This window comes from Typopeltis vanoorti, chromosome 12 (genome assembly GCF_054136105.1).
Source record: "Typopeltis vanoorti isolate ZY-2024b chromosome 12, IOZ_Tvanoo_1.0, whole genome shotgun sequence".
In the NCBI taxonomy this organism is placed as follows: Eukaryota; Metazoa; Arthropoda; class Arachnida; order Uropygi; family Thelyphonidae; genus Typopeltis; species Typopeltis vanoorti.
The window spans coordinates 115,609,307-115,624,282 of record NC_143560.1 but is presented as its reverse complement, the minus strand read 5'-3'; the positions used below and the strand labels follow the sequence as shown (position 1 = coordinate 115,624,282).

Genomic DNA, 14,976 nt, shown 5'->3' with positions numbered 1-14,976 from the left:
GGCAACAATGTGGTAAATGACTGTTAAGTTAGGAAGATACAATAGTCTTTTCAACAAAACATTGTTTTTCCATGAGTACACAATCACATTGAACTTGGTAAACACATACTGTTTATCCTTGGTGGAAAGTAGCAAAGAAAATTTGCAAGAAAAAATGTGGGTACTAAACTAAATTACCTTTCTTGAAGATCTTCAAAATTGGTTCAGAGATTCTAGCAACATAAGGAATTGCAACTCTCTGTACAGTTCTGTGTTCATAGGAATAAGGCTCTTAGTTCCAAGGATGTGCTGAATCTTCTGTGATTTAGGGGAGAAGCTATTCTGCTGCATAATACACTGGATGTTGTGAAGCTCTAGTTTGAAATTATAAAGGTTGGTGGAGCAAACAATATGAGCTTTACTCAAATTATTTTTAAATAATGTTCACTAGTATTTATACTGTATAGACAAAGCTGCAATAACAATTTTGTATTCCAGTTTGCTCTTGTGTTCTATATTATAACAAGTAAGTTGTAGGTCTGTCTTTATTTTCCTGTTTTTTATGAGGAAATGTTTTCATCTGAAGGTGAGTTAGCCAGCTTCATCCATAGATGGTAGTATTTCTCTCCAAGAAGTTTGGACTTTTCTTCCTCCAAAGCAGACAGTCAACTGGAAAATGTGCAATCATCCCTTAATTATAGAGGTCTCATAACCTTACCATGCCTTGTTGGCTGAGTGGATAGTAGTTTTTCTTTCTAATCATTAGGTTCTCTCTAATCAAAGTCGGTTGTGGACTCAGATAACAATGCAGGCATAGATGCTCGTGAATGTCTTTAGATGGTAGTTGAATTTCATTGCTCAGTTGAAGACTGCCAATCCTGCTTATTTGAAGGCATGAAGTAGCTTTGAAAATGTTTTCTCTTCTCCTTCATTTTCGACAATTAAGAAATGGGCTGCCGAGTTTAAACGCGGCTGTACCAGCTGCGTTTAAATGCGGCAGAAGATGATCCAGACTATAAACATTTCAAAAGAACATGTAGGATATATTTTACACGAAGAATTGCAAATGAAAAAGCTTTGCGCAAGATGGGTGCCATGCTGATCAAAAAACGCACTCGCACAAAAAATCTCTGAACAGTGCTGAGCATTTTAACAAGAATAAAACTGATTTTGTGTGTTGATATATTACTATGGATCAGACTTGGATTAACCATTACACACCAGAATCCAAACAGTCAAAACAGTGGACAAAAGCCGTTGTTCAACACCAAAGAAAACAAAGTCGGTTCCATCAGCAGGAAATGTAATGGCATCGGTGTTTTGGGATGCTAAAGGCATTTTGTTTATTAATTATCTTGAAAAGGGTAATATTATTCCGATCTTTTAACCAGACTAGAAGAAAAAAATCATCTTTCATCAGGACAATGCACCTGCCCACAAAGGTGTTTTGGCAATGTGAAAATTAAGGGATCTGCATTATTAATTGTTGGAGCATCTGCCTTATTCCCCAAATTTGGCTCTCTCTGAGTTCTATCTCTTCCCAAAATAAAACTCTTTCTCGATGGTCAGCATTCTTCTTCTTCGAATCAAGAGGTGATTACAGCTGTAGAGGGATATTTTGCAGATCTTACTGAGAACTACTACAAGGATGGGATAATGGCACTGGAGCATCACTGGAATAAATGCATTAGTCATAAGGGACATTGATATCTTAAGAGATATTGAAAAATAAAAATTTTGAAATTATAAATTTGTTTTTTCATTGTTAGGCCAAGAACTTTTCAGACCACCCACGTATTCTCATAATTTCTGTTGGTCTGGCTTCTATTAATGATATCTGAGTAAAGGTTCAAAATTAGTCTGGTAGTGAATAAATTTATTATAATGGTGTTTGCTGAAGCAAGAATTGACTGCTTCTGGGTTTTATGGCAGTTTGGTTTGCTGCTAGATAATATATTTCTTTCTGGTTGTTGATATAATATTGTACTGTGTGGATGTGCCTTACTCACATGTAGACAGTGTGTTAATGATTTTGTTCCAGGTCTTTCCCAAATGAAATATTTTATAAAATATAAAACATTTTGTGACAACCAGCTGAACTGGATAAAATTTCCAAGGAAACAAAAAAGCTTTTCCTTGCTATTCCCAAAACTAAAACTCTTCCTCGCAGGTCGGCATTCTAATTCGAATCAAGAGATGATTGCAGCTGTAGAGGGTTATTTTGCAGATCTAATCTGTGGCATGACTATAAATAATAAATTACACGATAACTACAGTAATTAACTTTAATGAAATGAAAGTACAGATATTTTGTACTGAAAATAACAGTACATCATCAGTGTGTAGAAACAAGCAAATGAAAGGAATGGGAATACAAAGTACATACATTAGTCAATGGTTTACTAATTAAAAGCTGTTTCTGATTCGGCTGATGTAAAAGGGCTTCACAACTTTCTTCGAAAAGGCATTTATAGTTAAACCTGCATCTATTGGAGAAGACGAGCTTCATCCCTCTGGATACTGTGTTTAGTGTCAATACTATGTTGTGATGATTACCCTCCTGATATTGCAAAAATTTTTGAATTTGTTATACAATCAGGATATTTCAGCCGGAAAAATAAGATCTGTAGACAAGTTGAAGGTACTGCCATGGGTAGGTAGCACTGTCTCCACCTTTGGCAAACTATTTTTTGAACCATCTGGAAGATACCTTGTTCTCATCCATTCATCTCCAACCCTCTCATTGGTTTCATGTTGATGATAGTTTTGCTATTTGGCCTCATTCTGAAAATGAACGTACCACTTTCCTATAACAGATCAATAGCCTTCACCATGCATTCAGTTCACCATGTAAAAAGAAAAGGCTGGAAGTTTACTATTCTTGGACATCCTTCTTACGTGCACAGTCTCTGGTAATTTATCAACCAGTGTTTATCGAAAACCTACCTTTACTGGCAGATACATTCATCAAACGTCTGCTCATTACACCTCTCAAAAAAATTGGTGTTATCAAGTCTTTAATTAATAGAGCACATAAGGTGTGCTCCTCTCCCTCAAGCTTACAACAAGAACTTCTCACTATCAAAACGTTAATGGAATTTAATGGTTACAACCCTAATCAAATCCAGAAGATAATTGATTCCTATGTTCCAACATCTCAGGATTCTTCAACAGACTGCAGGGTTCCAATCCCTTATATTTCTGGCATCTCATAACCGATTGGTAGAATTTGAAGAAGTATCTCATTCCCACATATTTTCCAATCAACAAAATTTCTCATCTGTTGCCATCTACAAAAAACAAACTGGCATCTTTATCATTAGCTGGCATTTACAGATATTGTGTGAATGTAATCTAACATACTTTGGGCAAACAGGCTATTCTGTGGCAAAAAAGAATGAACGAACATTGATATTATATCGAATACATGAAACCTCAAATGGTTTCATGTATTCGATACATTTCATGTATCGAATACATGAAATATCCGCAAGGAAATGTGTTTTGCATTATGGGAGATACTGAGATGGGAGCGATGTTAGCTTGGTCCACCTTTGCAACGAGTTTCCCGGTGTTGTACTACCTTACCCCAGTCCTGAAGATACAGGTACAAACTTTATTTGCTCACCCTTGGATAAAGGATTAAACTAAATTTATTATTGCATTCATATTTAAATCTGCATCTATGGAGAAGACTAGCTTCATCCCATTGGATATTATGCTTAGTGTCAATACTACATTGTGCCAGACCAGACTTTTGAGGTTTCATGTATTCGATATAATATCGATGTTCGTTCATTCTTTTTTTTGCCATATCCGCAAGGAAATGTGTTTTGCATTATGGGAGATACTGAGATGGGAGCGATGTTAGCTTGGTCCACCTTTGCAACGAGTTGCCCGGTGTTGTACTACCTTACCCTAGTCCTGAAGATACTTTCAGGTGCAAACTTTGTTTGCTCGCACTTGGATAAAGGATTAAACTAAATTTATTATAGTCTAAACAGTGAAAAATAAACTTACTAAATACGAATGCCTTTTCAATGAAAGTTGCGAAGCCCTTTTACATCGGCAAAATCTGAATCAGAACGATTCTCTCTCTCTCTCTCCCAAAAGTTGGGGAGATTCTTGTGTAACCATCAAAAATAGTTTTTAATATTATTATTTATTAATATTAATTTCTAGCATGCAGCAACAGTTTTTAATTGGCAAACCACTGACTGCTGTATACATTTTGTATTCCCGTTCCTTTTGTGTGCTTGTTTCTACACACTGATGATGTACTGTTATTTTCAGTACGAAATATCTGTACTTTCGTTTCATTGAAGTTAATTACTGTGGTTATCGTGTAATTTATTATTTACACTTGTAATCTGCCATCTGCGATTCAGTCTTTTAATTTGTTTCACTGTCACCTGAATCAGGACTTTGTGTATTTTTAAAAAGAAAAAGAAAGAAAGAAAGTTGCCATGTGCTAGAAATTAATATTAATAAATAATATTATTAAAAACTTTTGATAGTTACATAAGATAAGAATCTCCCAAACTTTAAATAGAAGTATAGAAGAAAAATAGAAGAAAAACTAGAAATGGAAGTATTAAATCAGTCTTCAAACAATATGCTCATCCTAAACTGTGGTGCTAATTATGAAAGAGTCATATTGTAACCTGTAAGCTCTAAAAAATTAGACCAAGTTCTCCATAAACACTCTCACACAAATGGCACAACTATCCAGCAGAATTGATCAATTGACTGAGTACTTTTAAAACCTTTTTAATTTTAAAAAAGCATATGGTCTGAGATAACTAAGGCAGTTATCTCAGACCATATCCTATATATCCACATGAATCAAGGAAAATGCCAATGCTACATAAAGCTAAATTTTGGCATGAATGATATTCCATTGAGCAAAGCCTTTATCACCTAAAAAAACAAAAAAGTATGATACTTTTTTTCTGTTTGTACTTAATCTGAAGATGTACATGACAAGATGTACAAAACTAGTAATTAAATATTTTCTTAATAAGTTGTACATAGTGCTCACCAGATAAAGTAAGTATTTAAGATCTAAAAGCTAGTGTTTGTAGTTCTCTGGCAACAGATAAAGCTTACAAGCATTTGATTAAGACTTTAGTTCAGGGATTCAATTAATTTCATCACATCTGGGCAGAAAGACAATCCTGGTGTACTATCATCTGCTTATCTACTGAATTCTTTTAATGGTTTGTCATCAGGTCTAGAAGAGACTTGTTGAAACCTTCTATAGTTTTGTGTTAAGAGTTGTTATTCCTCAAACAGTCTCTATGCTTGCTGACATCGTGAACTCTAAACCTACAGTGAGTTATTGCATAATAGGACTTTAGATATCAACTGTGATTCTCCCCTCCCCACCAAATTATCAGCTTACCATAGTTAACAACAATGATAATCTAGATCATAGGTTCACAAAATTTTTCGGGCCACTGCCCACTTTGCAAGACATAATAATTTTGTAACGCCCCCCATTATATAAATTATATAAAATTGGGTTTATTTTTGTACAAATCAATTAGAAAAGTGGTTTTATATATTTTATATATATTTTGAAATGAAATATAACGAATATATTTGCTACTGTAAACATGACCTATTATAGACACATATATACATGTTCTATTTTCTCATTGACATAGAAAATTGACATCTATTTCTATCTGACATGGTAAATTTTCAAATGATTAAATAATTGAAATAGAAAATTGATAAAAAAAATTGATCGTGTAAGACGGGCATAAGATGAATTAAAATGCAATATTTAAATTTTAAATGATTATATAATCGCAAAATCACGAAAATAATTAATTTTTAAATATATATTATTAATTTCTTTATAAAGAGCCACCGAACCCTAGACAGCCTGAACACCCCAAATGCTTCTGATCCCACTATAGCCCCCCCCCAGAAGGCTTCAGCACCCAGTGGGGGGGGGCAGTACCACCCACTTTGGGAACCTATGGTCTAGATCTATCTACAAAACTTAGAAATTTTAAACAAGAACTAAGAAAAACACAATAATCATTAGGTTTTAAAAAAATTAATAAATTAAAATTTACCACAACAAGATCTAATACAGAGAGTATTATAACCATCTTACAACACAGTAACAGGTAAATCCTTTACCTGTTACTGTGTTGTAAGATGGTTAATTTTACATATAACTTTATTGATATAATAACAGTTAATGAATAATTATTTTATATGTGCATTCACACAAGAATGTTTAGTATCTCATAAAAGTAATAGAGCATAGCACTTTGATAGAAAATGCCCTGTGGAAAGAGGGAGGGGAAAAAAAAAAGTTGTGTTTAAAATTTTGAGTTTATGAAACCTAGAAAGCCATACCAAATAGTTTGATATTAATACATCATTGCATATTGTAAACATGCATATTTTTAAATATTTTCAGATACCATCTTAAAGATGCCATAGTTGGTAAAATTTATTTCCTTTTGGTTCGTATAAAAATAAAGCATATGGAGATTGCTATCATAAAGAGAGAAACAACAGGCTCTGGACCAAATACTTTTAATGAAAATGAAACTATTGCCAAATATGAAATCATGGATGGTGCCCCTGTAAGAGGTGCAGTAATATTTCTTATTTATGAGATTTTTTTGAAACGTTTTAATAAACTCCATATTGCAGATAATTTATAGCTGATCGTTATTTTTATATAAAGATTAAATGATTGCAGTTGATATATGAAAGTAGTTGCACTTTTCATTTAATTCCTTTCTAACTTTGTCGTTTCATTTTTTAAGTGTTTCTTATTTGTTGTGAAAGGCAATTGCTTACTGCTGTTTTAAAGGAATTCAAAAATTAAAAAAAATCTGCACTTTTTTTATCTCCAAAGTTCCTCTCTCTCTCTAGCCTTAACTTTGGAAATCTAGTCAGTAGCTGGTGAGCAAAACACAAGTTACTGAATATAAAATACTATTGTGATTTGCAAGTAGAGAAGAATCCAGTAAATTATTCCACTGGTTTATTAGGACAGCTGTTTATTTTAAACAAATCTTAAAAGAACCAATTCAAGAAAATTACTAGTTTTCTTTGCATGTTTGGGATAGCATGCTGTTTAATTCGTATAGGAGACTGCAGCACTGAAGATTATCATTCTGAAGTAATCTCTTGTAAATGGTTGGTTTAAAAGCTTATTGGCATAAAGGAGAGCAAAGATCATACTATGTCAAACCACACCTTGTAAATGACTTATTACCTTGGTCTCTCCAAGCTGTTTTAGGAAATTTGAATACATATTTTACTATTGTAATTCATTTGAATAAATGATTTGTTGCTCAGTGAAATGTTAGTTTTAGCTTTTTTTATATATCTTTTTAATTATTAATATGAAACTTTGCACAATTGGGCCAAAATGTGTCCCAATTAACCATAATATCTGTATTGGCATGATTATCCTTTCTAGCACTCATCTGTTTGTCCATGGAGATAAGAGACTTAAATAGCAGTAGTCATTATTTCACAAAATATGTTTAATCGTGTTTTAACTATACTATGAATTTAAGATAGTGGCAACAAGATGTTTTATGCACAAAAAATATCTTATTGTGTGCTAATGTTAGAGTGAAACATAAATGAAAACAAGAGTATCAGTTCCCCTCAAGTATTATCGTATTTCCCCGAAAATAAGACCTAACCAGAAAATAAGCCCTAGCATGGTTTTTCAGGATTTGTAATATAAGCCCCAGTTAAGATCGTCAGCCAGACAGAAGCATTTAGTACGTCCGTTGCAACACACGATGGATATATTGAATTATAAAACAATAATATTAATATATAATTAAATATAAATAAATATTATTGACATTAATACTTAAAAATAAATGATAATATAAATTATAATTAAGTATTTGTAAATACCCAAGCGGGCGCCTTTGGATGACAGGTAAATGCCTATGTAAACAGATGAACTCGAGACTTATTGCCGAATGACCAATCGGAGTACAGACACAACGCACGAATAATGATTGTTGTACATGAAAAAATAAGACAGCCCCTGAAAATAAGCCTTAATGCATCTTTTGGAGCAAAAATTAATATAAGACCTGGTCTTATTTTCAGGGAAACACTGTATTATCACATGGGTGTAATAATGAGTAATAATTATTATTACTCATTATTAAATGAGTCTAGTGACCCATTGTGCAAAGCTCACACTAACCATTATTACATAACATATCCTTTCATTTGCCAACAAAGCAGTCAAGAACTGCTCATATTCATTTATATGCCTTATATATGTGTGTGTGTGTGTGTATCAGAAACATGAGAAGTCTCAAGATATGCAACACGATGCCACATGCGGGCACATGGTTAGAGAGAAGAAAGAAATTTCATTATGTTTAAGAGCTGACATTCATCATTGGGAAAAATGGTATGGGGAAAATTATTCCAAGGAATAGGTATACAGAATGAAGGAGGAGGATGAGAAGTTGATATAATAAGTTTGAAGCTGAATTATATGTGGATGAGCAGCTGCTCATGCTAGGCTTATCTCTCAAATTTTTGCATAGCAATGGGGGAAATAGAGGTGAGCCCATTTTTAGACCATATTTTTGGTAATAAAATCTTCCTTTCATCCCCATTGCTGACTTATATATGCAAAAGCTTGAGCAGGAAGCCCTAGATCAGGGGATTCTAAAACTGTATGTGTGGTCTTCTTCTTCCATAGTCCTAAATGAATGTTGGGTCATTCATGGCTGGTATGTGTGATAGAGATATGTTAATGATGTGTTTATTATCTGGAAGCATATCCAGAAAGGCCTTAAGAGATTTTGTGCATTTCCTGAACAATCGCAATCCAAAGATGTTCACATTAGACATGGAAAAAGATGGTAAGTTACCATTCTTGTACATCCTAGTCAACAAAAATAATGCTGGAGGATTACAATTGGAGGATCTGCAGGTAACTAACCCACATGGGTAGGTGCTAAGTATTATCAGAACTTTAAAAACCAGAGCTTTAAATATACTTAAGGATGATAAAATTGAAAGAAAACAAAAACTTGAAATCCTATTTTGCTAATGCCTCCAAAATGGCTACTCAAAGAAGTTATGGAAGAAATTGTTAGTTTCTGATATATTGTTCTGTGATAACCCAGAAATCAGTTATAAAAGCGCCATCTCCTTACCATATGTTGGCAACACATTAAGACCCCAATTGTATTTGCAATGTCAGAACAGCCTTCAAACCAGTTAACACCTTACATAGCTTCCTGTATTCCCCTAAAGATGGCATTCCATTCTGTAATCACCCTGGAGTATACAGGATTAACTTGTTCCTGCAGAAAGGTGTAGTGAGTCAAACTGGGAGATGTTTTGAAATCTATAAAAAAAAAAAAAAAAAAAAAAAAAAAAAAAAAAGAGCACATAGGCGACATAAGTGGACTTGTGGGACACATCACATCATCACAGAACATCACACTGTAGATTGACAAGGAGCCTCCATGCCTTATTTAGAAGAAAATACTTTTGATAAACTTTCAACACTTTTAGAATGTTCATCTAAGGTAATCTGCTTGCATGGCACCTTAAACAGAAACTAAGGAATTATACTTCATGACATCTGGAAGTCATTAATTAGTGTATATGTAACATTTGAGACCTCTGTTATGCCAGCAATCATGTTCAAGGTGTACACAATAACACATAGACTTTGCATGATGTGTGAATGATATATCTGCTCATTATCTTTCAATTTGTAAAATAACAGCTGTTTAAAAGTATTTGACTATTTTTTGTTTGTTGCTAACATCTTCCTGAAGATGCTGTTAGCTGAAAGAAAAAAAAAAAGACTGCAAAACATGTCGAAGTAACATTCAGCTTAAATTAGTAAAATTATCTGGGTTTAATCTTCTTAATTAGTTGTGTATATGATAAAAAGTCCCTAGTTAACTAAATAAAAAAAAAAATGGTAGCTTCTTAAGAAGGCCACAGTGCCAGACTCATTGCTTGGAAATATCAAAAGCAACCATTTGAGTATGGAGAAATGTTTCCATGACTTGTGTTCAAGATTGATGAGGAGATCTGTGGAGCAGGATGTTGAGTCTCTAAGTAGTTGGCTATTGATGACCTTTTCATTTTTTTCAAGAGTAAATATTGAAGTAAGAGAGGGACAGTAGCTAGAGCCATTTGCTCTAACCACAATAGTCTCTCCGTAGAGAGACTATTGTGGTTAGAAAGTGTCCTGAATGTAACTGAATTCCGTAGAATTCAGTTACATTCAGGACACTTTTTTTTTTAGCAAATGCCTTTCTCTTTTACTAAATCAAGAGAGCTCTCTGTCCATCCCCTTACACCTCACCACTAAAATCCAGAACAGAAATAATCCATTGTCTATATCCAAGACACCTCAATTTTTTATTTTTTTCTGTATTCTAAAAAAGCATGTCATGCAAAACCTTCTTCAAGCCATACCAAAAATGAGCTATCCTTATTTGCTTACCAAAAGATCCTCTCCATCATCCTGACCATTTTGAGTGCTATTGCATCCCTTGTTCATATATTTATATCTGCTCCTGTATAAAAGGGAGGTTCCCCAAATGGGATCCAGGGATTCATATCCATGGCATAGTCTGCTACTGGCGAATGGCCATAGTACAGGTAATGGATGTAATTTGTGTTCCTTCAGAAGGATGTTAGCTATTCTTTTTGTTTTTAAACTTTGGACAGACATATCCTTCTGAAGGAACACAAATTACATTCATTACCTGCACTATGACCATTCTTGAGTAGTAGACTATGCCATGGATATGGAATCACTGGATCCAATTTGGGGAACCTCACTTTTAAAATGGGAGTAGATGTAAATCAAAGAAATCATTTCTAGAATACACTGCAGCATTACAACATTTAAATCTAAACAAATTTGGCTGTCTTCTACCAAAAATCTGAGAGATTGTTATTTTGAGATGTTTAGCAAGATTACTTCATTCTTAGAGGGTGCCAGTGAGGACTGTAGGATCCCATCTTTTATACTTAGTCTGAGTTTGTTTTTTTGCAGGTGTGCTTGCATGCATGTGCTTACTTGGATACTTTTGTGACCAAGGTGAAATATTGGCTTAATAATTTATCAGTTATCTCTAGACATGTTTTCTCCACTAAACTTCAACATGATTGAAAATCAACATCTAAGCATCTTGATAATAGGTATGGGTGTTTGGATGGATGAGCTTTGTCTTTTGGAGGATGAATAAGGGAAGCTAATTTTAATGTTGATTTTTTGGGAGTTTGTAACTGGAATTTAACTGCGACTGGAGGTACTGCAATTTTTGGAGTGAGAGAGTTACTCTGTTACTTTAGATAGAGGTTTTAATAAGTTATTTTTTAGTATTGTAACCATTAACGATGAAATTATTAAAAATATATTCAAATTCTTTTTTGGAGTAAAATATCATTCGAGCAAATAGCTCTTGCTCAATGTGTTAACATTTTTATTATGCCACATATTTTCACAGGATGGTGGTGTGAATTCACATTCATATACCAATTAGTATGTGTGATTTTTCTGTAGATAATAAAAGAGATAACCATTTATAAGTCTTCATAACTATCATCATCATCAAATTCCTGCCATATACCCTCAATGGGGTGTACAGGATATGATAGTACTACATGAAAAATTTACATCATTACTATCTTCCTAGCTACAATTTTCCTCCAAATCAGTCTGTCACTTGTCAAGACTCCAACATTATCAGATCTTATATTTCTATCATCTAAGGCACATTGTACTGTATCAATCCACCTATATCTTGGTCTTCCACTAGGTCGTTTTTCTTCCAACCTGGCAGAGAACACTTGTTTTGCTAATCTTTCCTTGCCCATTCTGTTTAAGTGACCATACCACCTGAGATTAGCTCTGCTAATGCATTCCTGGATGCTGACAATATCAGGTTCTTTCCTAATATTCTCGTTTTTAATATGATATTGCCATTGACGTCATCTGTTCACGCCTCTAATCTTTGTCAGGACTCTCATATCTGCGGTCTCTAGTCTTTGGTCAAGCGTTTTTACATCTGACCCAGCTCCATAAGTTAAAATTGGTTTGAACACTGTCTTGTATACAGCTAATTTAGTGTTCCAACTAATTTCTCTCTTGTTCCATATGAATTTATTCAATTGACTTCCTACCATACCAGATTTGTTGATTCTGTTGTCTATTTCCATATTTAATTTACCATCTTCAGTAAAAATCACGCCTAAGTAGCTGAAATGTTTTACTTGTTCCACAGGTTCTCTGTTCACAATGCAGTTGACATTTTCAACGATTCTGCCTATTTTCGTTGTCTTTGTATTGCTGACCTTCATACCATATCTATTACAACAGTTATTAAATTTAGTCAGGGAATATTGCAGACTTGTAGTAGATTTATTTAGAAGTATAACATCGTCTGCATAAAGCAAAGAGCTGACATTAACATTTCCAATTTTGATATCATGTTTAATACCACTTTCCTTCATAATATGATCCATATAGATAATGTACAACCTTGTCTCACATCAGATTTAACATTAAACCATCTTCCTGTACTTCCTTCAATTCTAACTGCTGACTTACAACTCAAATACAGACTAAGTATTGCTTGATATATAATGCCCCATTGACACCATATAACTGTAGTGTATTGAATAGATTCTCTCTTGGCACTTTGTTATATGCCTTTTCCAGATCAACAAAACTTAAATACAGATCTTTGTTATATTCCCATGATTTCTCCACTATTTGTCGTAAAGTGAAGATCTGATCTGATCCTGACAGCCTCTATTTGGCTTGAATCCAGCTTGTTCTTCACCAAGCTTTTCTTCCACAATTCTTCTCAACCATTTTTCAAGTATACTGGCATAAATCTTACCAGGAACACTCAGTAGGGAAATACCTCTGTAATTCTCACATTCAGTTTTATTTCCCTTTTTATATATGGGTACTACTCCAATCATCGGGAATATGCCTCTCTGTAAATGCATTTTGAAGTATGCAGTGCAGCCACTGCAAGACTTATACCACCATACTTAAGCATTTCTGGTCAAATATCATCTACTCCTGCTGCCTTTCCACATTTCAATCCTTTGATGGCTTTTTCTACTTCAAATATGAATGTGTATTCCTGACTATATGCCTGTTAAGTGTTTTTTACCATTGTAGTATCACTGCTTGTTTCATTTAACAGTTTTTCAAAGTAATTACTCCAGACTTCAACCATATCTTTTTCTCCTGTTTTCATGTCACCTTTATCATCTCTAACTCCTTTTACAGCACTCTTTCCTCCATTTCTAAGCTTCTTCAACAACCTCCAGAATATTTTGCCACCTTCTTGATATTTATTTTCTATGTTCGTGCCAAAGTCCTCCCGTGACTTTTGTTTAGCTAGTTTTACAAAGTGTTTAGCTTTCTTACATTTGTCTCTGTGTTCTCTAAGAACACAAGCTGATTTATTTGCCAGGAACTTTTGATATGCTTTCTTCTTTTCCTTTACTGCCTCTTTAACTTCCTGTGTCCACCATGGAGTTCTGATTTTTCTATCCTTGCAGACAACCCCACCACATGTCTCTCTGGCTGAATCAATCAGTGTTTTCTTCAAGGCTTGCCACTGAATCTCCATCATAACTAATATATCTGAAAATGATAAGGAACAGTTGTTTTCAATTTCTAAAGTAAACTTGATCCTAGGGTTTGGTTATTTAAGTGTGCTAAAAGCATATCTAATGTATCAGAGCTATGTGGCTAAATAGCAAATACATCATCAAAGTAAAACAAAGAGAGGGTTTTAGTTGAGTGGGACTTAGCATTGTTTCTTTATGTCACTGAAAATTTTCCAAATAGCAATGAGAGAGGATGGCATTGCAATTCCCCCAATTTGGAGGTAAATTTTCTTATGTCATGCAAAATATCTTGATTGCATCATAAAACAAAAGTGTGGTAATATCAGGAGGAAGGGTTTTTAAATTCAAGTTAATGTTTCTGTAAGCTGGATATTTATAATTAGAGAAATAACATCCAAACTTACTAAAGTTAATTTTATTTGTAATTTTTTCAGTTAATGATTTGAAATGAATGGAATTTTTAATGTATGCCCTGTGTGTTGTTAATGTTTGTGCTAAATATTTAGCTAAATTTTACATAGGGCTATCTCATTATCAACTATCTATGAACCAAAGAGATGTCATTTTTGTATATTTTTTTGAAAAGCCACAGATATGAGGGGTACGTGGATGATATAAGTTTTTGGTTATGTCAGGAGGCCAAGTTTTTACCTTTCTTTATTAATTTGGAAACTTTTCTTTTGGGAGTTAATGGAATTTCTGTCTTTAGCTTGATATGTGGTATGATCTCTTATAAGGGGTAACATCCTTTTCTGAAGTATTCATAAGTTCAGTAGCATTTCCCTTATTGGATCTAGTAACAATTATTTTCTTATTTTTTCAGAGATTTCTTAGTGCTCTGTGTTCTTCAGCAATGAGATTACTTCTGGGAGGTTAACTCTTGTTAGAATGTGGGTTACATCAAGGTGAATATTATTAGTAACTTCATTAGGTAATTCTCGTATGCCTCGATCTACTGCTGTCATAATATTGATAGTGCACTTAAGTAACCAAAACTAGAATAAAATTTTATTTAGAAATTGAATTGAAACTGGGCTCTAGTCTTTGATCAGTGTTTTATTTCTAACCCAGCTTAGAACAGTATGTTAAAATCATTTCAAATACTGCTATAGTTTTAGCTAATTTCTTACTCTGTATAAATTTATTTAGTTAGCTTCTCAGCTTAACATTTAGTCTCCCTGCCTTATCAGTCATGCTTATTATCTGTTTCCAAATTTTTACTGTCCCTCCACTAAAAATTGTGCCTAAAAAGCTGAAATGTTTCACTTGTTCTACAGGTTCTTTATTGTTAATGCAGTTCCACTCCTGCCTATGTTCATAATGTGGTTTTCACTGCTGATT

At 33.8% G+C, this 14,976-nt stretch overlaps 1 protein-coding gene across 6 annotated transcripts in view; it reads left to right on the top strand.

The window, feature by feature from the left end:
• The window catches only part of LOC150101153 (vacuolar protein sorting-associated protein 26B-like), a 133,206-nt gene that overhangs the window by 82,329 nt on the left and 35,901 nt on the right, over window positions 1-14,976 (top strand). For all 6 annotated transcript variants that reach the window (XR_016549116.1, XR_016549117.1, XM_090401099.1 and 3 more), the window contains one exon: window positions 6,422-6,597. Coding sequence is in view for 4 of the 6 variants with exons in the window: in XM_090401099.1 (XP_090257225.1) it covers window positions 6,422-6,597 (176 nt within the window). In the remaining 2 variants the exon portion in view is untranslated. The remainder of the gene's footprint in view (window positions 1-6,421; window positions 6,598-14,976) is intronic.